This window comes from Halichoerus grypus, chromosome 8, assembly GCF_964656455.1.
Source record: "Halichoerus grypus chromosome 8, mHalGry1.hap1.1, whole genome shotgun sequence".
NCBI classification, from domain to species: domain Eukaryota; kingdom Metazoa; phylum Chordata; class Mammalia; order Carnivora; family Phocidae; genus Halichoerus; species Halichoerus grypus.
Genome location: NC_135719.1, coordinates 60,389,456 through 60,415,101, shown reverse-complemented (window position 1 = coordinate 60,415,101; position 25,646 = coordinate 60,389,456). Strand labels below are relative to the sequence as shown.

The window sequence follows — 25,646 nt, the reverse complement described above, 5'->3', positions numbered from 1 at the left end:
TTGTGATATTTAAAAACACTGTAATTTTTTCTTGAATTGATAGAACACTTTTCAAATGAAAGCTAAGCATATACGGCAAATAATAAAACTTCTCCCAAAACAGCTTACTTACAATAATGCTCTTTATTACATACTGTTCTTATGTTCTCATTTTATTAACTGGTAGGAAAAAACAGATAATTAATAAAAGCACTTTTACTAGGTTTTGACTTTTTAAGAAGCAGTATTTGTTTTCTAAAACCAAATCTTACATGGAATCCTAATATATAAAAAGACTTTTACCTTTTTACTTTATTATATATAGTTGACCCTTGAACAACACAGGGATTATGGGGCACTGAGCCCCCCCAACCCTCTGCAGTTGAAAATTCACATATAAGTTTTGGTTCCCCCAAAACTTAACTACGAATTGCCTACTATTGACTGGAAGCCTTACCATTAATATAAATAGCTGATTAACACATATTTTGTATGTTATATGTGTTATATACTGTATTATATTCTTAAAATAAAGCTAAAGAACATGTTACTAAGAAAATCACAAGGAAGAGAAAATACATTTACAGTAAAAAAAAAAAAAAAAAAAAAGAAACCCACATGTAAGTGAACCCAGGCAGTTCAAACCAGTGTTGTTCAAGGGTCAACTGTACTTCAGTATTTTGTGGGGGTAATAAAAGATTGATAGCTTTAAAATAAAAAGAAACAAAAAAGAAATAGTGATGGGAGCCTGGGGTCCTGCCAGGTCTGCTGCTCCCTTAGTCCATCCCCACCCCACTGTACGATTCCAAGAACCCTGGAGCTTCACAGAGAACAGGATTGAAAAATACTGCTCTGCATGTTCCATCACCATTGTATACCACAGTATATTTAAGACACCAATCAAACCAGCTAGATAAAAATATCCTAAAAATGAAAGAGCCAGGTGTAAAATAAAGGTAAAATCACATATAACATGCAAATTAGAAAGACTTGTTTCTAGAATATTAAATATCTATACCTATTAAATATATTTTTTAAAGATTTTGTTTATTTGACAGAGAGAGAGATAGTGAGAGAGGGAACACAAACAGGGGGAGTGGGAGAGGGAGAAGCAGGCCTCCCGCCAAGCAGGGAGCCCAACTGGGGGGGGGCTCGATCCCAGGACCCCGGGATCATGACCTGAGCCGAAGAAGACGCCTAATGACTGAGCCACCCAGGTGCCCCATACCTATTAAATATGATACTGAAAGTCTAAATAGTCTTAATAGTTTTGAGAGTTTACAAGTGTACCATGCTATTTTTTGTAGTCAGAACTTAATGTGAAGTTTTCTATCTAAACTCTGTCTTTAATTCTGAAAAGTTCTTTATTTCTTCTGATACTGCATTTTCCTGGTTCCATCTAGTCCTACTTTTCAGAATTTGTACTAGACTTACACTGAACATCTCATTTTATCCTCTGTGTCTCTTTCACATTTTACCATCTCTCTTCCTTTCTGTACTTCATTCGAAGTGCTTTCTTAATATCTGTCTCTCCATTCACTCAATTGCTATTCAACTGATTCTAGTCCACTGTTAATCCATCTGTATTTTTATGAACACGTGTGTGTGTGCACAGCAATTAAAATATTTTTCATACTTAAAATTTTGATTTATTTATTTTTGAAGTACACATGTTCTTGCATCTCGACCCCTTGTCTGTCCCTGTCCCACCAGAGGCATTAAACCCTAGCATTATATTAGGTTCAGATATCCTAGAGGGCCATAATTTGCCCCAAATTTGGAGATTTATCTTTCTTTCTCTTACATTATATTATGTATTTAAGAGTTATACTATGTATTATTGTGTATTAAAGGTTATATTCTATCAGGATTTCTGTGTTTGAGGAGGAAGGGTCTGCCTTTATCAACTCAGTCCACCATACTAAACAGAAGTCTACAGTGCCTTTTATATTGGTATGATGCTGACCTATTTTTTTTTCTGATCACTTGGGTCTTTTATTTTTTATTTACTTATTTTTAAAATATTTTATTTATTTATTTGACAAAGAGAGAGAGAGAGAGGGAACACAAGCAGGGGGAGTGGGAGAGGGAGAAGCAGGCTTCCCGCGGAGCAGGGAGCCCGATGCGGGGCTAGATCCCAGGACCCCAGGATCATGACCCGACCCGAAGGCAGATGCTTAATGACTGAGCCACCCAGGCACCCCTCACTTGGGCCTCTTAAAAGTACCCCATAGGTAGGTCATATATTTGGGGTTATTTTAAATTGTTTGGAATTTAACTTCTCTAAAATAAACATTTATGGTCCAAATTATAAATTTAAATTCTAGATTTCTTATTCAATAATTATTTTTTGAACATAGGCCAGATATTGTATCCTTTCAGTTTGCTTAACACAGATAAAACAACAAAAATTATCTTATGTCAGTAGCAAAACATACATGTTTTTATTCTGCTATGATATTGATCACTTGCCTCAGGTTTAACTGAAATGGCAGGTATAGCAACTAACTACTGATTGCTTACTATGTGTTAGGAATGATACTAATCATCCTCACAACACTAAAAGAGACAGTATCACCTCCTTTTTAATGATGAAGAAACTGAGGCTCAGATTACTGAACTAATGTCACAAATGTCACACAGCTAGGGTGAAGTCAGTGTGACTCCAAAGCAACACTCTTAACCATTGCACTCAGATCTATAAATCTATTTGTAAATGTAGAGTGGGGAAATTTATATGTCTCAAAATAAGATATGGCATGGCTTCCAGGTTAAAGACAACCACAAATTTGATTCCCAAATGACCGAGCTGGTGGTGTCAACCAGCTTTGGTGCTAAGATACAAATTTATACAAACCCACTTGACACTAAATATTTTCTTTAAATTTAGTAACAATTAAAATATTAGACAAAAGAATTTCAGAGAAATTTTATAATCCTAATATTTTTATTCATGCTTTTAGCCTTTCCCCATATTAACACATAACTATTAAATAAAAAATAAAATGTTTCCTAACTGGAAATTTCTGTTAAAGGTATTCAAATTCTTTTCAATTACAATTTGGATAAAATGATTTGTAAACATTTTAGATGTTTCCAACTTTAAATATGAAATAAGAGGAAAAAAACCTTACAGGACTTGAAAGAAGAGGCAATCCAGTTCGAGGATGAAAGGCTCTGGTTGAAGTTCCATCTAAGGAATGAAAATTATGTTTCCTCCAGACACTTGAATGTTTCAGTGGTATAGTCTTCTGCTAGGAAAATAATTAGATTTTATGGTAATATTTAAGTAATTTGTGATTTTATTCTTATTCCTAATATGTACTGAGGTATTACATCCTTGGTGGTGAAGTTGGTGATCTATAGATCTATATCTACACACACACACACACAGACACAGACACAGACACACACACACACACAGACACACACACACACCCATTCTTACTTTTATCAGAAAACAATGTCTAAGTTTTTTCTAGGATACTGAATAAACTCAAATATTCTAAAGAAACTATGTCCAAATATAATTGCCTAATCAACATATGGTCATATTTATAAATCCTCAGAGTCTAAAATCCGGTAAACTAACATTTGATATTTTTAATTTGTAAAAAAGAAAACAAAACAAAAAAACTACTCACAGGTAGAAAAAATAGAATATTCTAAAATATAAAACTATGTTACTATTAACAGACATTCTCCGAGCATATAATTTGGTGGAACATGATACAGAAATACAATAAATGTGAATTAAAAATATATATATAATGCAGTTACAGTACCATGTTTTTGAAGTGATACAGGAAACAGGCTAATTCTTCAGAATTAGGCAAGTTTAAACCTGAACACCAGAAATTCATAGTAACACATGAAAATCAGAAAAGACTAATTTGGGTCCTGGCTCTGCCATTTGCTAGCTTTGTGACCCTGGGCAAGATTCTTAAACTCTCTAAGCTGAGGATCCTCATTTATAAACTGGAGTTAGTAGTAACACCCAACTTCATAGTTTAGTGGAAAGATTAAGTATGTCAACATGTGTAAAATATTCAGAAAAAGGCCTGGGCACTTAGTAAATGCTGTATGATTATATTTAAAACAAGAACATGAAAAAATAAATCTTAGTACCTTGAAAAATACTATAGCCAAATTAAGCCACCCTATTAGGTACCAGAAAGGATCATGAAAAGCTAATTGTTTTGTGACAATTATAATTTTAGGAAATTAGAAACTACCATTTGATTAAGTCCATATGTTAGAGAACTAATTTTAGTGATAAAGATGAACTAAGGTCATTCAGATTTGGATCAAGGTAGTTAAGAAGTAGTTTTCCATAACTGAGATTTAAATTTGTGATAATACTTGGAGAAATAAGGGAAATTAAAGTATAATAATAATTTTCTAAACTTAAAAAATGGTTTTGTATAAAGTCAAATAAAATGGAAATAATCAAAGTATCTTCTTGACATAGTGCATGGAAGGTTTACAAAATATTTCAAAATCTGTTATTTGATTGCTGTTATTTGACTGTCACAAGTGGGATAGGCACAAGAGATTGATCATTCTCTGAGGAGACTGAGACTGCGGGTTTTAAAAGTTACATGACTTACTCAGTGTGACTTAAGGACCAAGTTGTGAAGTCAGGACTGGAACCCAGGTATTCTGACCAAAGCCTAGTAATTTCACTATAGATATTCCTAAAATCCTTAGCTGAGTGGTAGCATAACACAACGGGCACACTGTATTAGGTCAGAGCTGCTAACAAACAATATGCTAAGCGAATGAGTTTCATTTCTGACTATTTACTCTCCAGCACTTGTCCATAGTATTGAAATAACTAAAAAAAATGGGGGGGGGCATGAAGAATTTATTTAACATTTGCTCTTAAGTGGGTTATTTAGAAAGGATGTTAATACTACTTTTACTGGAGGTTTATTGTAACAGATTGTGTACTATAATTAATGGGCACCTTGGGCCTTTATAACTAGAGTTCCTATAAACAAAATTCAAACCATATGACTGTTTGAGAAATATATTTGAAATATTAGATGTTACCTACCAACACCTCTGTACTTTTCAGTCGCTCACATGTAGACAAACAGTTTTTGATATTCTTTCTCTGAGAACAGTTTTGCGATTTTTCATCAATTGTCTCTTCTTTCTTATCCTGTTCATTTTTCAATTGGTCTGGCCTTTTGCATTTGAAAACTTCATTATCGTTGAGATAATTTTCTATACTATTAAGTTGAGTATTTTGCTCACATGTCTTGGGCCTTTTTGAGTCTTTATTTGAGCACTTGTTTTCATGTTTGTTCAAATATCCAGACATTTCCAACACAGTTTTTATTTTTGAGTTATTTTTCTTGGAATTCTCAAATTGATGATTGTTAAAAGACACTGGATTACAATTTTCATTTTTTATTATTTTTTCCTTATACTTATTTGTGCAAATCTGTTTGTCGGTACTGTTGGAATTTGAATACTGTTTATCGATTTCATTGCTAATTTCTTGCTCCTTAAATTGACACTCAGAAAGTGTATTTTCCAATCTAACTGTCAAATCTAAGTTATTTTTTTTGCAGTGAGGCATATTTGAGGGAGTCAAAAAACCAGTAGCTTTGTTCTGTGTCTCTTGAAATGTATTTTGGATGATTTCACTAGGATTGTCCTGATACAAATTTCTTATTTGAGGTTTCAAAGAGGACTTGACTTTACTATTGCATTTAAAAGAACTCAATGAATTACTGAGTATTAAGTTTTCCCCTTCACTGCTGTCTTCTAGTAAGGAAAATTTTTTATTAGAAATGGAAACGGAGGTGTCATCCTTGTTTTTCTTCAACAAATTTTTGTCTTCATACAAACTCCTAAACACTTTAGAAGGAACAGAATTGGAGTCATGCACGTTGAATGACTGCCGGGATATATGTGATGCTGTTGGATCAATATGCTCCAAGTGTTGTGCAATCCTTGCGATAACATCTTGCCGCTCCTGGAGTAAAGAGCCTATCAAAGGATTAGTCTCACCAACAGACTGACGAGAATAAAGACCATCGGAAATGCCAGTTGCACTTTGAGGAGTTTCTGGTTTTACTTGAATTTTTCCCTCATTGGTGTCTTCTGAGGAGGTAAGCTCTGGACTACCATAAGAAATGGAGAATGTTTCTTTACATTTTCTCACATTTTCATTTTCTTGTGAAACTCGGAAAAGTTTTGAATTCAGTGAACTAGACTGCTGCATATTAAACGGATGTCCAGAAACATGTGAAGTGCTCGGATCACAATGAATCAAATGCTGAGCAATTCTTGCAATAACTTCTTGTCGCTCCTGAATTAAAGAGCCTATTAAAGGATTAGTCTCACCAACTGATTGCCAGGGACTCTGGCGGCTAGAGACATTGGAATCAATCATTGAAAATGATTTTAAAGTTCTGACTGGTGTTTCATGTGACTTTTTATCTCCTCTACCGCTGAAACCCAGAATATTGGCTTGACACGTTCCACAGTCAGATTTACTGCCAGTGCCTGGATACAGTTTGACATTTTTGACAGCTGCAGTGTATTCTGGAGTTGTGCCATTTTTTGGATGCAGTACGCTTTCAGGTGCCATGGTCCAAGACTGTTTGCTACACAGACGCTGTGAACTATTTGTACTACATTGTTCTGCTTCATTAGAATTGCGGTGCTGATGGGCTTTAAGTTCATGTTCTTGAATTCTTTTCTCATAAAGGCCAATATTAGTGTGAATACTACAGGTCAACACTGGGTAATTAGACTGTCTGGGCAAGGACTGAACGCTGACTTTCAAGGCCACATTGTGAGAAACATTGGGAACAGGAAACACATGTTCAATTGGAGTCTGTGAAAAATTCCACTGCAGGTCTACATCAGCAGCACTGATTCTAGAATCATACAGAAAAATAGGGACTCAACGGATTATAAAACTTATAACATTATTGTATATTATGAAAAATTTCAAATCGTCATATACTTATCTTTGTTTACATTAATTACTGTTAAAGGGAAGTAAAAAGGCTTTACTTTCAGCTACTTTACCATGCATGTCATTCTGATAAAACCAATATAAGAAGCACAATAGTTTATGCTTAGAATAGGGATGACCTCTTTAAGAACACTAGACTACTTAAGCATTAAAGCTCAAGAATATTATAAGTTAGAGTTATTTGTCAAAACAGAAAAAAATGGACTTTGTATTTACTACTAAATAAATGGATTCAGCTAATTCTGTTGTACAAGGTGATTATGAGATACTAGCTATCTCATGGCCACCTGCCTGCAGAGACAATTAGATAGCTGTTCAGCGTCCTGTAAATTTATAATTTTCAAGATACAAAATTAAGTAAGTCTACCATTATGGAAATTCAGCAGCCCAGAAAGTTTTTCTACTGTATTTATAATGGTAGCATTAAGTCCATTGTTGGGTCTCGAAAGATAAAAAAAATGCTCTGAAAACTATTCTATGCCAAATTTAACCCAAAAAGCAAAGTTCATAATGATTCCCATTTAAATTTCTCTAACTTGTTTTGAGAAAAACTTCAGTAAATTTTATCTACTTACATTTAGAAATGAAGGAAATTAACTGTTTAAAAGGTAAAATATGATTCAGTAGCTAACCCATATAATTGAATGCGCACTATTCTTATTTTGCCCTAGACATACCTGTAAAGGATATTTCGTGGAATAGCACCATGAGAAACACTCAGCCAAGCACTTAATTGAGAAAAAAACACAAATGAGCGGACGGCCAATAGAAGAGTCTTCTCTTCAATGAATCGATCTCCACTCCTAAGGGAAGTAAAAAGTATCATTTAAATGTCAGCAAGTATGAAATGACTGAATTGTAGAAAGATAGAAGCTAAAATAAACATTCAGGATGTGTGCTTTCAAGAGCATAGAAGTGCATTTACTAGAGTCACTTCAAATCACGTAAGTACTAAATGTCTAAATTTTACTGCATAAAAGTAAATAGTAAATAGAAGTAAATAGAAGAATTCAAAGACATGACATATTACTGAAATAATTTATAGAAAGCAATGGAAAACCTGATTTATCAACAACTTCAAACAGTACAACAACTCACTGTCGAGGAACTGGCTCCAATACCCATCTTTCTAATAATAATGCATCTTGCTTAATTGCAGGATCATGGAGATCAATTCCTTCTGTGGTGGGCCCATCATCACTGTAGCAGCAGTCTGGTAGTAGCATCACTTCCACCATGATTGGAAGGCTATTCTTCCACAACAACGAGACCTCAGACCTAGTTCTTCTGGCTTGGCGACACTTAAGGGAAAACGAATATAAGCAAAATGTCTCAATAGTCCACGGAATTTTATATTTAAATTTTAAAATTATAATTGAAAAACAGACTTCTATATGAGAAATGAGTCATCAATGGGAGACCTTTGCATAGGCTGGTCTATTTAGATTTCATCATTAAGTAATGGATTAACATTACTGAGTTCTACAGTGCAAGGATTAGTACTAAACATGTATGATGCAAATTTCCTTGGGGGTTACTTTTGTTCTATTTTGTGGAAAAATAACTGCCATAACACAGTATCTGACAGGCCTTGAGGTGGCCAAGCCTAGTTTGTTAATTATATCATCGTTACAAAAGAAAGATTCATTCCAAGTGAAAACCAAAGTATTAAAAATTCATTTTCATTAAATGCTCAAAGAAGACAAGATTTTAAAAGTGTAAATTTAAACTAAGAAAGGAACTGTTGAGAAAATCCTTGTACACTACCTACCAAACTAAGTATTTTTAAACATTAATATGATAGCAAAAAGGATCCTCCCATGGGGGGGGAGGGAAGGAATATCAGAGGGACACTGACTAATGCGAGGAAAATAATCATGAAGATAATGCTAAATAAACACAAAGTCAATAGTAATAATAATCTTAAATCTGGCATGAGAGAAGGCAGGTATGAAATTGGCTGTCAACCTGTATGTTGATTTGCAAAGGTACTTACTGTGCTTTCAAGAGCATTTAGAGTCAAGGTTATTAGCTATGGTCCAGGATTAGGATTGTTTTCATTATAGTTTTAACCGATTTTATATTTAAACGTGAACACTGTAATTATCATTTAACACAAATGATGACAGAATTTCAACTAGTTTATATAAATATAAATAAAAAATACTCAACACACAATTCTCACCTGAGCCAGCTTGTCACTGCACTCATGTTTGGTAGTTACTGGGTAACAGGACTGTGCTGGAGGGCAATGGAAACTTTCTGTGCGACCTTTTACAGAACATTCAGGTGTTCGACCTTCTGTTATTAACAAGGCCAAAGAGACCAAGAACTCCTCTGCATCATATTCAAAATACTCATCTAGTGTATCTGGTATTAAAAAAAGAAAGAAAGAAGAGTCTCCAAATTAATGTATTCTTGATAAGAACTTACCTTTTACATCTAAAATACCTAATGTCACAATCCACATTCAAGCATATTCACTAACAAAGAGTGAAAGGGGAATAAAAATGAGGCAGTTAAAATACAGTAAACTCTTGATTCAAAGTTATACAGGGTAAGGAGAGGATGGATAATTCCAAATTCCAGTTAAGACAAAGATGGTTAAAATTATGGCATAAAATTATTTTTACGTAAACTTCAATTAAAACATCTAAGATTCAGGTATACATTTGTAATTCTATGGATATTTAGATTTTTGGATGTCAAGTGCAACAGTTTTCACACACAAAATTTCACCAATAACCAAAGGGTTGAAAAGTCTTGTGTCATACATTTTTAGGTAAATGCTTTATTATTATTAAATATTAGAGAGAAGATGCAAATTCAAATGCATGTTTCTCCCCTTTCCCTTGCCCCTTTCTTATCTAGTTCCTTGTTCTCACAACCCTAATTCTGTGCTGTGGACAGTCAGAGCTATGGAGCCCTTCTCTGCCAATGCTATACAGCAGTATTAGTTTCAAAGGAGAAATGCTGTAATTATCCAGTAGGCAATGTAGGCCCAAATTGCTACATATAAAGTGTGTTACTTTTTGGTTACTACTCAGTTCCAAAAAAATCTAATCTGCAGGTGTTTTCACTTATTTGTAATTATTTTTAAATTTCTCATAAGTGCTCCAAGTTTGTGAAACACAGTTAAATTTCAAAAGTGTTAACCTACTACACAGGTTGAACGTGTGTGCAAATATACACACACAAAATTCAATTTGTTGTGCAATCCAATTAAACAACACATACTTTAAGTACTTACTACACTGTATTAGGTGACAGGGATACAGAGTTCTACTGCACATAGCTCCTGGTCGCAAAGGGTTTATGATTCAGAAATGACTTTAAAAGCAAATAGAACACTACAGCATTTGATAAATGTGTAACAGTGGTAAAATTTTGCAAAAGAGGTAGGCGCTGAAATAAAAAAGCAGAATCAGACCTATAAATACAGAGAACAAATTGATGGTTGTCAGAGGGAAAGGGGTTAGGGATTGGGCAAAATGGGTGAAGGGGAGTGGGAGATACAAGGTCCCAGACAATGGAGTAAGTCACAGGAATAAAAGGCTCAACACAGGGAACACAGTCAGTGATACTGTAATAGCATTGTACGGTGACAGATGGTAGCTACACTTGTGGTGAGCGTAGCATAGAGAAACTGAATCTCTATGTTGTACACATGAAAGTAATGTAACAATGGGTTTATCAGGACATAACGCTATACTGAAATAAACTAAAAAAAAAAAAAAAAAAAAAAAGGTAGGCATTGAGCAGAACCAAGAGAGAAAAAACATAACTTGAGTAGAGAATTTGTATAGAGAAAGCATGGAAAAGAAAGAACTGGAGTCAGATCATGAATAGTCTTGAAGCGTATGATGAAGAATGCCTATTTTTAGCCTTAGGAAGGCTTATCAGGAAAAGAAGCAGACTTAAAAGCCAAACTTTATTGAGTTGGTATTTTAAGACCATTCAGAAAAATTTCCCTAAAATGACCATGTGCAACACATAAAATAACAGCCAACACTTAGTAACATTGTCAGGCATTGCCAATTCTCAGTACTTTTTACACATTAACTCATTTAATCCTCAGAACAGCTCTAAAAGGTGAGAACTGTTACCACCATTTTACAGATAACTGAAGCATAGAGAAGTAACTTGCCCAAGATCACCCAGCTAGTAAGCAGCAAAGCTGGAATTTGAATCTACACAGTGTGGCTCCAGAATCTAGGTCCTTAACCTAGATTAACCACCCCATACCTGCATTCTTTCATTGCAGCTAAAAATATTATTACGATATACTTTAATATATGTTTGTAAAAATAACATATATGCAATGTATAATTTAATAATACATTTTGGGGGGCGCCTGGGTGGCTCAGTCGTTAAGCGGCTGCCTTCGGCTGAGGTCATGATCCCAGGGTCCTGGGATTGAGCTGCGCATTGGGCTCCCTGCTCCGTGGGAAGCCTGCTTCTCCCTCTCCCACTCTCCCTGCTTGTGTTCCCTCTCTGGCTGTGTCTCTCTGCCAAATAAATAAATAATATCTTCTAAAAAAAATAATACATTTTGGAACATTTATTATATAGAATTATAGACAATCCCTGATCAACTTAGGATTTTTTGACTTGACAATGGTGTGAAAGTGATATGTATTCAGTAGAAGCCTTACTTTGAATTTTGATCTTTTCCCAGGCTGGCAATATGGTAGGAGACTCTCATAACGCTGGGCAGCTGTAGTGAGTTACAGCTCCCGGTCAGCCACATGATGGAGAGGGTAAACAACCAATATACTTATGACCATTCTATACTCATACAACCATTCTATTTCTTTCTTTTTTTTTTTTTTTAAAGATTTTATTTATTTATTTGACAGAGAGAGACACAGCGAGAGAGGGAACACAAGCAGGGGGAATGGGAGAGGGAGAAGCAGGCTTCCTGCTGAGCAGGGAGCCTGATGTGGGGCTCGAACCCAGGACCCTGGGATGATGACCTGAGCCGAAGGCAGATGCTTAACGACTGAGCTACCCAGGCGTCCCCTATTTCTCACTTTCAGTACAGTACCCAATAAATTATAGAACATAGTCAACACTTTATTATAAAATAGGCTTTGTGTTAGATGATTTTGCCCAGCCATAGGATAATGTTAGTGTTCTGGGCACATTCAAGGCAGGCTAGGCTAAGCTCTGATGTTTGCTAGGTTAGAAGGGTAGATGCTTTTTTCACTTAAGATATTTTCAAATTACAATGGGTTTATCAGGACATAACGCCATTTTAAGTCAAGGAAGATCTGTAGTTTCCGAATAGAACCCCAATTTATAATAAAGTGCCAAGAAGAAAAATAAGAGAGTAGTCTCAGCTTTCAACTTTCCTCTAGGAACCAATTAGATTTAAAATTCAAGAGTCTCCTTTAGTCTCCTGGGACCCACTGAGTTTCCTGGTGTCCCTCAAAGGAAAGCAAAAGATGTGAAAGATTCCACTCAATCCCTCTCTCTGGTGGTTCTGTGGGTTTTCAGGGTTACTTCAGGCTTGCCATGGGCTACGTGGCATGATTTTAGCTCCTGAGAGATTTCTCTGGGCTCATTCTGTTCCTTCCCCTGAGTTTGTCAGGTAATCCTGGAAAGCTAAGAATTGTGGCAGAGCAGTTTCTCTTAATCTGTAGGATGGTGAGTGATGCCAAGATGTTAGCTACAAGTCTCATATTTATGTGCTACTACTTTAAAAAAAAAAGATCTATAGTTAAGAAGAAACCTACCGGGGGGAAGGGCACACAGGATAGGGAGTATAAGAGTGTTATCCTTATGCCTGCAAAACCATAATTAATCTCTAAAGCCCTAGCACAGAATGGTTTACACACTAGGAATCATCAAGTTTAAAGTGATAAAAATTAAACTTTTATGTAAGGTACTTTTTAATAATACAGCATTTGCTAAAATTTAGTTGATTTAGTCATTATGTCCTGAGATAGTAAGATAAAAAAAAAACTCCAGGGGAGCGTGGCTGGCTCAATTGGTAGAGCATGCAACTCTTGATCTCGGGGTCATGAGTTCAAGCCCCACATTGGGTGTAGAGCTGATTTAAAAAACAAACAAACAGGGGCGCCTGGGTGGCTCAGTCGTTAAGCGTCTGCCTTCAGCTCAGGTCATGATCCCAGGGTCCTGGGATCGAGCCCTGCATCGGGCTCCCTGCTCAGCCAGGAGCCTGCTTCTCCCTCTCCCACTCCCCCTGCTTGTGTTCCCTCTCTAGCTGTCTCTCTCTCTCTGTCAAATAAATAAATAAAATCTTTAAAAAATAAAAAAATAAAAATAAATAAAAATAAAAAACAAACAAACAAACAAAAACCCTCCCAAACCATGACTAGAGTCTACAATCCTTTGGATGACTTGTTGAATTAGCCAGAGTATTAAATATTTAAATGAAAAATTTGAAACAAATATTAGAGATGACAGTAGTTATCTATTAGTTATCTACGTAAACATTATATAAGAATCACAACGAATAGCATGAATTATACAGTGATATTATGAAAACTAAAATACTACTTAAGTGCATGTGACTATGTGATGACAACCTCTAAGAAGTTGCCAGGAAAAACTTATGGGTGTTTCAATTTTAAGAAATGAGAATACTAAATCACAGTAGCCATTAGAAAAGTTGCATAGCTAAAATTTTGATAATGTCAACCTCTACAACAACAGACAGCAGAGTCTACCACAAGGAACATAAGTAGTAAATGAGAAAATGTCATGCTAAAGAAAATTCAGTAGAGGGGCTCCTGGGTGGCTCAGTTGGTTAAGCATCTGCCTTTGGCTCAGGTCATGATCTCAGAGTCCTGGGATCAAGCCCCGCATCTGGCTTCCTGCTCAGCAGGGAGAGTCTGCTTCTCTCTCTCTCTGCGCCTCCCCACTGCTTGTTCTCTCTCTGTCTCAAATAAAATAAAATCTTTTAAAAAAAGGAAAGAAAATTCAATAGATATAACTTGATATTTTGATGACACAGCTTATTCCAAAAATAAATTATGATTTTAGGGTTTCTGAAAACAATTTGCTTTTACAAATACAAAAACTGTTTCATAGCTAGACAAATATGGACTGTTAGGCTTACCTAATAATTACGTATTTTAGAAGAAACAATTTATTTGATATAAAGCATAACATTAAGAAAACAGAAAGGATGTCACAAATTTTCACAAGTTATGAAGGACAGATCTCTGGAGACTGGGGATTAATGAATCAAAACATAGCTCTAGGGTCCCTCTACCTCCAAGACCGTAATGAGGATCCTGTTGCTGCTTCTGTAGTGCCCTGCACTTTAGGCTCTGGAGTTCCCCATCTGTTCTGTTTAACAAAAGAGGTGAACAATTTGGCCTCTAGGAAAACTCTGATCAGAGTGATCCATAAATAAAATGGATTAACTCTCAAGAGAAGTAAATTCTTTATCACCAGGGGTATTCAAGGACAGACTGACAGACACATGCCAGGGGTGTGGTTGGAGGGATTTAGATATCAAGTGGTAGCTCAGATTTGCAAGAGTTCTTTCAATCCTGACAGTCTGTGAATCTCTGTTCTTCAGAAGTAGCTCAGTTTGGCTATTGTGGACATTGCTGCTATAAACATCGGGGTGCACGTACCCTTTCTGATCCCTACTTTTGTATCTTTGGGGTAAATACCCAGTAGTGCAATTGCTGGATCATATGGTAGCTCTATTTTCAACTTTTTGAGGAACCTCCATACTGTTTTCCAGAGTGGCTGCACCAGCTTGCATTCCCACCAACAGTGTAGGAGGGTTCCCCTTTCTCCGCATCCCCGCCAACATCTGTCATTTCCTGACTTGTTAATTTTAGCCATTCTGACTGGTGTAAGGTGGTATCTCATTGAGGTTTTGATTTGGATTTCCCTGATGCCGAGCGATGTTGAGCACTTTTTCATGTGTCTGTTGGCTATTTGGATGTCTTCTTTGGAAAAATGTCTGTTCATGTCTTCTGCCCATTTCTTGATTGGATTCTTTGTTCTTTGGGTGTTGAGTTTGATAAGTTCTTTATAGATTTTGGATACTAGCCCTTTATCTGATATGTCATTTGCGAATTGGTTGAAATATTGGAACTGAGCAGTTTAAAATGCCTTTTCTTTTTGCTTTTTAAAAAATTAAGATCTAGAGTCTCATACTGGTAATATGAGAAACATATATGGAGGGAATTGAGAATGGGTGTTAAGAATTAGTGGAAGAGGTTATGCTCAAAGCACTGGATTCTATTGACAAAACCAGTATGTAGGTATTAAGACTTCATATATTCAACAATTATTTATTATATACCTGCTGTGTGCCAGGCACTTTCCTAAACACCAGGACTTGGAGCTTGTGGTGGCAAAGAAAAACAAGAACAGATTAATAAGAAAAATATCAGATGGTGCTAAGTGCTATGCTTTAAGCGTAAAAAGAATGATGTGTGAGTGATTATGTGAATGTTTTTATATTGCATGTTCAGGGAACGCTTTTCTGAGCAGGCAACATTTAAGCTGAGACCTGAACAAGGAGCTAGCCATTCAAAAATGAGGGGAAAGAGCATTTTTTAAAGGATTTATTTATGAGAGAGAGAGAAAAAAAAAAAAAAAACAAGCATTAGAGGGAGAAGGAGAGAGAACTCCAAGCAGACTCAGCGCTGAGTGCGGAGCCCAATGCTGGGCTCAATCTCACGACCCTGAGAGCAAGACCTGAGCCAAAACCAAGAGTAAGAGTCTGACCCTCAACCAACTGCGCCACCCAGGTGCCCCGGGGAAAGAGCATTCTAACCAGAGGGTCCAAGGTGAGAACGAATGGGTATGTGCTGGAGGAGTGAGGCTGGAATGGCAGCAGGAGGGAGAGAAATTGGTACAAGATGAACTTTAGAATGGTAGTCAGGGGGGCGCCTGGGTGGCTCAGTTGGTTGAGCGACTGCCTTCGGCTCAGGTCATGATCCTGGAGTCCCTGGATCGAGTCCCGCATCGGGCTCCCTGCTCGGCGGGGAGCCCGCTTCTCCCTCTGACCCTCCCTGCGCTCTCTCTCTCTCTCATTCTCTCTGTCTCAAATAAATAAAATAAAATCTTTAAAAAAAAAAAAAAAAAAAAAAAAAGAATGGTAGTCAGGGACCAGATAATACAGGATTCTGAAGCTAGAGTAAGGAGTTTAAATTTTGTCATAAATTCAATGTGAAGTCATTGGGTGGCTTTAAGGAAATGACATGATCTGATTTACATTTTAAAATGATCACCCTGGCTGCTATGTTGCTAATAGGAAAAAGAACCAAAGTGGGTATACTAGTTAGGAGGTTACTATAGCTGTCCAGGCTTGGGGATATAGTTTAGGGAATCATTGGCATTTGGAGAATATTTAGAATCAAGAGTTACCTAGAAGAATACGTTGGGAACTCATGACAGAGCTCTGGGGCATTCCACCAAGTAGTGATCTAAGAGAGGATGATGAACCAACAAAAGGAGCTGTCAAGTATGGTATCATGGAAGCATAAGAAAAAAAAAAAATCAAGGAGGGCATGGCCAATGGTTTCAAACACTGGTGAGGTTTAATAAAATGTAAACAAAGAAGTGACCACTGGATTTGACAATAAGGAAGTCACTGGTGACCTTGATAACAGTGATCTCAGTAGACAGTGATGATGAAAGATTGGGCAGTTGTGACATACATTGTCAATTATTCTCAAGAGTATAGATGATAAATACAAAAGCCTACTTTCCTAGTCCTCCTTGAGCACAATGGCCATTCATGCATCACAACAGCCCTTTTTATAAAAACAAGTATTAAATAGTATTAAATAGGCAATATCATCACTCAAACAAAATTGTCCCCAAATCTCAAATAAAGAGAATAAAAGAAGTTCCCTTCTAAATCTATAGGACAAGGGTAGGAAATTCTCCCTCTTTATGATCCTGAAAATCAGCCACTAATCTTACTAATTTGTTCTTTTCAATTTCTCTTGGATTTGGGGCACTTGGGTGGCACAGTTGGTTAAGCATCTGACTTCAGCTCAGGTCATAATCTCAGGGTCCTGGGATTGAGCTCTGCGTCATTGGGCTTACTGCTCATCAGGGAGTCAGCTTCTCCCTCTCCCTCTGCCCCTCAACCTGCTCTCTCTGTCTCTCTCTCTCTCTCTCAGATAAGTAAATAAATAATAATAAATTTTTCTTGGATTTAAACTCTTCCTTTTTAACCTCAAGACAGTTACCTAAGTTAGGCTCTTACTTTTTTTTTTTTTTTAAAGATTTTATTTATTTATTTGACAGAGAGAGAGAGAGACAGTGAGAGAGGGAACACAAGCAGGGGGAGTGGGAGAGGGAGAAGCAGGCTTCCTGTGGAGCAGGGAGCCCGATGCGGGGCTCGATCCCGGGATTCCAGGATCACGACCTAAGCCGAAGGCAGACGCCCAACTGACTGAGCCGCCCAGGCGCCCCAGGCTCTTATTTTATACCTGAATTACTACAACAGTCTCCTAGCTATGGTGTAGGACTCTAAGCCCCTTCTTACTCACTTTGCACCCTAGTGCAATTAATCTTCCTGAAAAGCCATTCTATCACATTCCTTTCAGCTCAAAGTTTTCTGTTTGTTTTACTGGCTCCCTAACTGCTGTTGATTCCCATGTAAACTCTTAAGCCTGACCTTAGAGCCAGGACCCCCATACCAGGCTGCGCCCTGCCAGATTCTGCTGTGAATGCTGACTCTTGGATATACACACTGAGGTGACCCTGCTTCAGACTCCACCCATAGAGTCTTAACCGTCTCCACCATTGCTTCTTCGTCTCTTTCACTGCTCCCTACATAGTCTCTCTGTGCCAGCCAAACTGTTCCCTATACCATGCTCTACTTGTTTCCTTCCTTGTACCACTGTTTGTTCTTTTCTACCTACTAAACATGGCTTCTTCTTCTTTCTAACAATTCTGAGATTTCAGAAGTTTCCTGAGTCCCTATTCTTTTTCCACAAAAGAGCCCTCTCCTAACTCACTTCCACACTGATCTTTCACTGACTTTATACTCTTCCCCAGAACTTATGTAATCCAGCGAGGCTATGAATGGTTACTTCAGAGTGCTGGTGCACAGTCCTAGGGTCATGAATTTCACCTCCACATGGGTAAGTTTCACTGTGTTCCATGAACAGACTGTACTGCTAACTTCAGCCAACCTTTGCCCAGACATGAGCCACTTACCACAAATGAGGCCATGAAAAGGGAAAGGATAGATCAGTGCAAATCAACCATCACTTCAGGAAAAACTCAGCATTATATTCACAGTTCCATAGGTTAACCCAACCCATCCATTTCTTTATAATATTTTAAATATTTCACGGATGGAAATAATGGATTAAATTCTACATACACTGAAAAGGTTCTGGTTTCTCATCTATATCTCAAAGGTATGTGTTGTACGGTTCTGTTTTGAGTGAGAATTGTAAAGGTTCTTAGAAATCATGTAGCCTAATCTACCTTACTTCCAGATGAAGAAAATAAGGCACAAAGACTCCAGCTTTCTTGTTCAGAGTTGTACACTATTGGAAAGTAGAATCCACTTTTCTTCATTTCAAGTACAACTTGATTTACATACCATGAGAAGTCTTTAAGCAGAGAATAAAAGGCAAAGTAGTTTAGTGACAAGTGCAAAAAATAGTGGCTGTGGCTGTGAACAAGAGCCATTTCACATGTGGACTATTGTTTTATTAATATTAGTGACAAATATTTTCACTTACAGAACAGATTCTTCATATACAAAAATATTCTTTTGTTGTTGTTGAGCAACAACAAAACATAAACTGAAATTTTTAAAAAATCCTCAGTACTCTATTATGAAAAAGGCAAGTGATCTATAAACAAACTTATCATGGAATTACTTTTTTTTTTTAAGATTTGTTTTTTTGGTTTTGGGTTTTTTTTTTTAAGATTTTATTTATTTGAGAGAGAGAGAGAGAGCAGGGGTGACAGGGAGAAGCAGGCTCCCTGCTGAGCTGGGAGCCCAACGTGGGGCTCAATCCCAGGGTCCTGAGATCATGACCTGAGCTGAAGGCAGATGCTTAACCGACTGAGCCACCCGGGCGTCCCCATGGACTTACTTTTAAAAGCAACTTTCTGGACTTGCGTGTGGTTTGAATTCAACCAAATATCTTTGCTGTACATCTACATAATACAATAACCACCAAAGTGCAAAATTATAACGAAAGCATTGCAATATTCTGAGGTGTCATCTGGAACACTAAGTCACATGTATGTTTTTATAATAACCTACCTTTTCAAAAATTGGCCATAAATTTTAATTGTCACATAATCCAAACATCCAGTTAAACAAAGATGATCATGCTCATCTTGAGCTGTGAAGTATTTTATCAAGTGCTTCTTCTTTTTAATTCTTATGATGTAGCACTGACTAATAGTTTAGAGCATGAACTCTGAGGTCAGGCAACCAGTTCTACTACTTGCTAGTTGTTTGGCTTTGACAAGTTATACAACCTCTCTTTGCCTCAGTTTTTATATCTATTAAATGGGGATAATAATAGTATCAACCTTCAGAGAGTAGTTAGAAGAATTAAATGATTATATAAATTTTTAGAATATTATATGACACATTGTGATCACTATGGAAGTGTTTGTTAAATTTAAGACAAATATAAATACAATGACCCAGGTCTTCCTCTTGTTTTAAAGATGTGAAAACTAATTCTGTAAAATCATTTGCCCAAAATCACATACATATTATCAGTAAGTAGAGAATTAGCTCTAAAAACCTGCTTACCACTACCAATAGTTCTTAATTCTCAATTACAGAAGCTCATACTTATTTTTCATTTCACACAAAAATGACTCAGACCTAACCTACCAACTCAGACAGACTATCTTCAAGGATTCCTGGTACTAAATGAATTTGGACAACTAATCCTTCCTTGCCTTATGTCTTCCCTGTTTACAGTTCTTTCAATTTAGATATTATGGAAAGGTCTAGATTATGCACTTCCAGAAAGAGCAAGAGGATGTCCCACCTAGAAACATTATTCTTATAATGCTTGGCAAACTGTACAATTACATCTGCTTATAAATAAAGTGTTTCAATGTTCTATTTTGTGCATTTAAAAACACCTAAGAGTTAATTAAAACCAAGCATGGTCCCTTTATCATCAAAGAAAAATAAGCAGCTTCTGTGGGCAAAATGACAAGGGATAAGTTGTTTTTTTTTAATAAAATAGAATTTAAAAAGCCAAGTTTTGGCTTTTGTATAAAAGTCACAAATTAAGGATGGCTTAATGGGTAGCTCAGTCAGTTAAGTGTCTGCATTTGGCTCAGGTTACAATCTTGGGGTCCTGGGATTGCGGCTGGCTGGCATTAGGCTTCTCCCTTTCCCTCTGCCCCTCCCCCTGCTCATTCTCTCTCTCTCTCTCTGTCTCTAATAAATAAAATCTAAAAAAAAAAAAAGTCACAAATTGAAGAACTCAAAAGAACCATCAAGAGCATGAATTTTCATTCATTTGTACATTAGAAAATTGGGCTTCAGAGAGTTAAAGGAACTGCTCAGACACACATGGTAATATAATGGCAAAGTGAGGATTAAACCAACATCTCCTGCGTATATACAATGTTACAAATTTGAGGATTTAGAAAGAAGTCTCATCCAGTGTGCCTATCTAAATTCTACTACCCTATTAGTCCAATTCCAATTCTGGGTCAGGGAAGAATCATGGATGGAAACTCAGCCTTAGGTATTTGTTGGCTTAGTACCCAGGTCATTTCTGTTGTTCATACTATACCAGCTATCCAACTTCTGAATATTGATTCTTTTTTTTTTAAAGATTTTTTATTTATTTATTTGACAGAGACACACAGCAAGAGAGGGAACACAAGTAGGGGGAGTGGGAGAGGGAGAAGCAGGCTACCTGCCGAGCAGGGAGCCTGATGTGGGGCTCGATCCCAGGACCCTGGGATCATGACCTGAGCAGAAGGCAGACGCTTACGACTGAGCCACCCAGGCACCCCTCTGAATATTGATCCTGATCCTTTACTATAAAACATCTTGGTGTCTAATCCCCAATCCCTGTTTTCCTGTGAATTCTAACTGGACTTTCCAGTTTACATGGCTACTATTCTGCATTCTTCCAAGAATGGTCTGTTTCTCTGCCCATGCGAACACTCTGAATCCTACTTTTTACCACTGAGACATAAGGCGCTTCAACCCAGGTGTGTTTCCTCAACATCTATTATATGATATGAATTGCTGTATGCCATGGCCACCCAAACTAAACCTGACCCTTTGAAAGTTGCAAAACAAGAGTTGTGAATGAGTTAGAAAACACCAAAGAGGGAAGAGAAGCAGGAATTAAAAGTCTTAACAAAAGAACATACTGTTACAAACAGCATATTCTCCAATGGAGAAGTTGAAAACCTGCCAACTTCTTCTAGTCCCTGATTTCAGTTAAATTTCAAGTGGGAAGCAGATGCAGAAAAAAACCCTCTCATAAGCTTCATGCACTCCCACTGCAATTCTCACACTACTGTAAAGGCCGTATGTCTCTAATTAGACCATAAGCTCTATGCAAGTAGGAACCAGGTATAAAATAGTCATCATTCTATTATCAGTGCTTAGGACAATGCCTGGCATATAGGAGGTGCTCAATGAATTCATAAGCAAAATAAAAAAAGTATTTAAGTGTAGTTATTTAGCTAAATAAAAGGCTTAAGCATTTGTAGATCAACTTAAGATCTATGTTGAAGTATGACCAGCTCTGACAAATTCAGTTATTATAGGGCAGGTAAACTCAAATGATGAGCCCTACAACAAATGGTCAGGATATCAAGCAAGTTCTTTAACTTCTATTTTACATTCTATTTATGTTCTTCAAAAATCTAACTTATTCACACTAAAATTCTAATAAAAAGTTAACTGCCCCTCCCACCACTAAAATTATTATACTCATGTATGTTCCTGGGCCTTAGTAATCAGTTTTTCAAGAGAATTCTCAATTCCAACTTGATAGCCATTTCTACCATCTGATAGTGTCTTCTCTAAAATACTGAGAATAGGTAATTATGAGGGACAGGTCTCACAGACTTCATCACACTAAATCTCACAGAAACCAAAGGAAAGGTCTTGGCTAATTCTCTAATTACTAATTCTCTATAGTTAATAATTACCACAACCAGTATAACCAATGGAAATGAACAAAAGGCAGGCTTAGTGATTTGACATGTGGAAATCAGGGTATTTTAATTATTTTCAGGGCTATAAAATATTTCTCAAATTTTTCTAATGCTGCTGTTCAGGTTTGTAGACATTCTGACTTACAGGAACTATTATTTTACAAATTTTATGTACATACAAAAGCTTAAGATAATAGTGAACAAAACCAACATAAGATATTCACTCAACCATTCTTAGATATTTTATGCTTTTTTTTTTAAAGATATGATTTATTTATTTGACAGAGAGAGACACAGCGAGAGAGGGAACACAAGCAGAGGGAGTGGGAGAGGGAGAAGTAGGCTTCCCACTGAGCAGGGAGCCCAATGCGATGTGGGGCTCGGTCCCAGGACCCCGGGACCATGACCTGAGCCGAAGGCAGACGCTTAACAACTGAGCCACAACTGCCCCTATTTTATGCTTAATAGTATTTTATAAAGCACTTTGAACTTCTTGAAACAGGATCTAAGTATGTTAAAAGCTGAATATTTCTAGTTTTAAGACTAAAAATTACCTTTAAAAATTCTGAAAGCATAAAAGGTGTGATGTGAGATATGACAGGCCTTGTGTACTCAGTATTCAGGCCACACTGAGTTTCTATGTTCTTTAAGTTACTTAGAGCCAAGTAATAAAATAAACAGTAACTCTTTTTCCACCTTTGCAAATGTTGCATAATATAAAGAAGCAATTACTTACCAATTTGAATTTACGATAAAATCATTTCCATTAAAATAATTTTACCTAAAAATGCTACAAAGGCAAAACACAAAATAAACATCTCTTTTTATAGTAGTAAAACAATCAGTGAGTTCATAAAAAAATTTCAGTCTCATTTGTGCAATTTATTTATTGTTGGATTTGTTCCCCCCAATTGTTAATAATTTTCTAGGCCACAAAAGAATAAGGAAGGTAAAACTTGTACACCACACAACTCTGAAAGGCAATTCTCTTCCCAGAGGACTATGCGTGGCAGTCCTAACAGACATGTCCTTTTCCTCTTCAATTCAAATTTCCAATTACGCAAAGCCTCTAGCCTTTAAGTGCCATCCATATTCCCCTCCTGGCTCCTTACCAACTTAACTGTAGTCATTTGTGTGGGGATAAGGGTATTTTTTTTAAGAAAACAACCAGAAAAGAATAAAATAATTAAGATTTGGAATCAAAATACAGAGAAAAAAATGTGAGGAAGAAGAGAAACAAAATGAATGAAGAGGAAACAACAAACAGCAGGAAAATAAGAAGGGAGAAAATATAAAAATATAAGGAAAACAGAGTAAAAGTAGAGCTAGAGGAAATCGAACAAATAAAGAGGGAAAAAATTTCTAAGGAAAGCCAATACTTTGTTTCCTAACTGTTCCTCAGACTTTTTCCCAAACTCCCATCTTTCAAACATTCCAAAGTAGGCCTTCTTGTTTCCTCACACATGCTCTACTGGCAACTTTATAAAAGGAGCCCCAACTTCTAAAAGAATTGTTTTATACTATCTTTTCCAAGCGGTTGCTGAGCAGAAGAGTTGTCTTTATTACTGGTAGGCTATGAAAACTTCTTGTGGGAAGAGAGCAGAGTGCTCCACCGAAGGCACCAGAGACTGAACAGAAGGCCAGTACAGGAAGTTAAGATCTGCAACCTAAATAACCAACGAAAGATGAACACCCAGAATAGTTCACTTAAGAATCCTGAGAAGCTAATAATATATGATGCTGAACATCCCTAATCATCACAAAATACAAACTAAATCCACAATGACATACCATGTCAAAATCACCAGATCGGGGCACCTGGGTGGATCAGTCGTTAAGCATCTGCCTTCAGCTCGGGTCATGATCCCAGGGTCCTGGGATCGAGCCCCACATCGGGCTCCCTGCTCCTCGGGAAGCCTGCTTCTCCCTCTCCCACTCCCCCTGCTTGTGTTCCCTCTCTCGCTGTCTCTCTCTCTCTGTCAAATAAATAAAATCTTTAAAAAAAAAAAAAAAATCACCAGATCTAGGGGGAAAAATTAGTCTGACCAAGTAAGTGTCAGTAAATGTGTAGGGCAACTAAAATACTCAAATACTGCTAGTAAAAGTAAACACAGGTATGATCACTTTGAAAAATAACCTGGCATTATCTAGCAAAGAGTGCATGCCCTACAACTCAATAATTACTCTGCTCAGTAAATTGAAGAAAATTTTGTAGCCATTCACTAGGAGACAAATATAGGAATATTCAAAGAAGGAACATCTGTAATAACAAAAATCCTGGAAACTAGAACAAATTCTATCATCTGTAAAGTGGATAAATTGTGGGATATTCATATAACAGGACACAATACAACAGTGGACATAAATACAAGAACAAGTGATAGCTACACACAGGTTATAGAAGACTGTAACTAGGATGATTCTGTTTACATAAAAGCTTAAAACACAAGCAAAATTAAACAAGATACTTGATGAGCACAGACATATGTGGTAAAAGTATAAAGAAGTACAAGGGAATAATTAATATAAAATTCAAAAGAGTGGGTATTTCAAGTATGACTGGTAGACCTCTAATTGAGGCAAGGCACACAGGAATCATTACACAAGAGACTGATAATGTTCTTGGGTAGTCACTGTATGAGAAATTATAATGTACATACTCTTTGTGTGTATGATGTGCTCCATAACTTAAAAAAAAAAAAATTAATATATTCTCTTATTTATGTGACAAAAATAAACTTTTAAAAATTTCATCACACAGAAGGAAAACTGACATCTGCTCATTGGGGAGCCTGCTTCTCCCTCTCCCTTTGCCTGCTGCTCCCCCTGCTTGTGTTCTTTCTCTCTCTCTGTCAAATAAATAAATGAATAAAAATCTTTTAAAAAAAGGAAAAGAAAAAAACTGTCAACCTAGAATTCTTTAAAAAACCAAGCAGAATGCTTCTTTAGACACAAAAAAAAGTGAAAAAAATTAATCAACAACAGACCTACACTGCCAAAAATGTTTCCCTCTATCAGAGGGAAAATGATACCATTTAAAAATGTGGGTCTACACAAACAGCACTGGAAATCATAAATGTGTAAATGTAAAATATAAAATGGTTTTCAAACCATTTTAAAATAGAACTCACTATTTAAAGGAAAATTAGTAGCAATATACTGTATGACTCATAACAATGTAAAATGCATCATAACAATAGTATAAAGGCCAGAAGAGGGTGAAATGGAATTATATCATTATAAGGCTCTTATACTATACACAAAGTTGTATACTGTGCTTGAAGGTAAACTGTGACAAATTAAAGATGATTATCACATACATTAAAGTAACCAGTAAGAAAAACAAAACAAAGAACAAAAAAAAGAATCAAAATCAAAACCAAAGAATACCACAAACCTAATTATAATTAATAAGTTAACAAAGAGATAAACTGGACTTTAAAAAAAATCCAAAAAAAGGACAAAAAAACCAATGAAAACAGGAACAAAGACCACATGGGACAAATAGAAGTAAATAGTAAGATGG

The 25,646-nt window shown here is 36.5% G+C and overlaps 1 protein-coding gene across 11 annotated transcripts in view; it reads right to left on the bottom strand.

Annotated features, from left to right (window-relative positions):
• Positions 1–25,646, bottom strand: part of ATOSA (atos homolog A) — a 97,347-nt gene that overhangs the window by 21,212 nt on the left and 50,489 nt on the right. For 10 of the 11 annotated variants that reach the window (XR_013450467.1, XM_078079329.1, XM_078079327.1 and 7 more), the window contains 5 exons: positions 9,165–9,349; positions 8,078–8,280; positions 7,657–7,782; positions 5,039–6,878; positions 3,114–3,233 (listed from right to left, as the gene is read on the bottom strand). Coding sequence is in view for 10 of the 11 variants with exons in the window: in XM_078079329.1 (XP_077935455.1) it covers positions 3,114–3,233; positions 5,039–6,878; positions 7,657–7,782; positions 8,078–8,280; positions 9,165–9,349 (2,474 nt within the window). In the remaining variant the exon portion in view is untranslated. The remainder of the gene's footprint in view (positions 1–3,113; positions 3,234–5,038; positions 6,879–7,656; positions 7,783–8,077; positions 8,281–9,164; positions 9,350–25,646) is intronic. The other variant, XM_036102504.2, reaches the window with a different exon arrangement.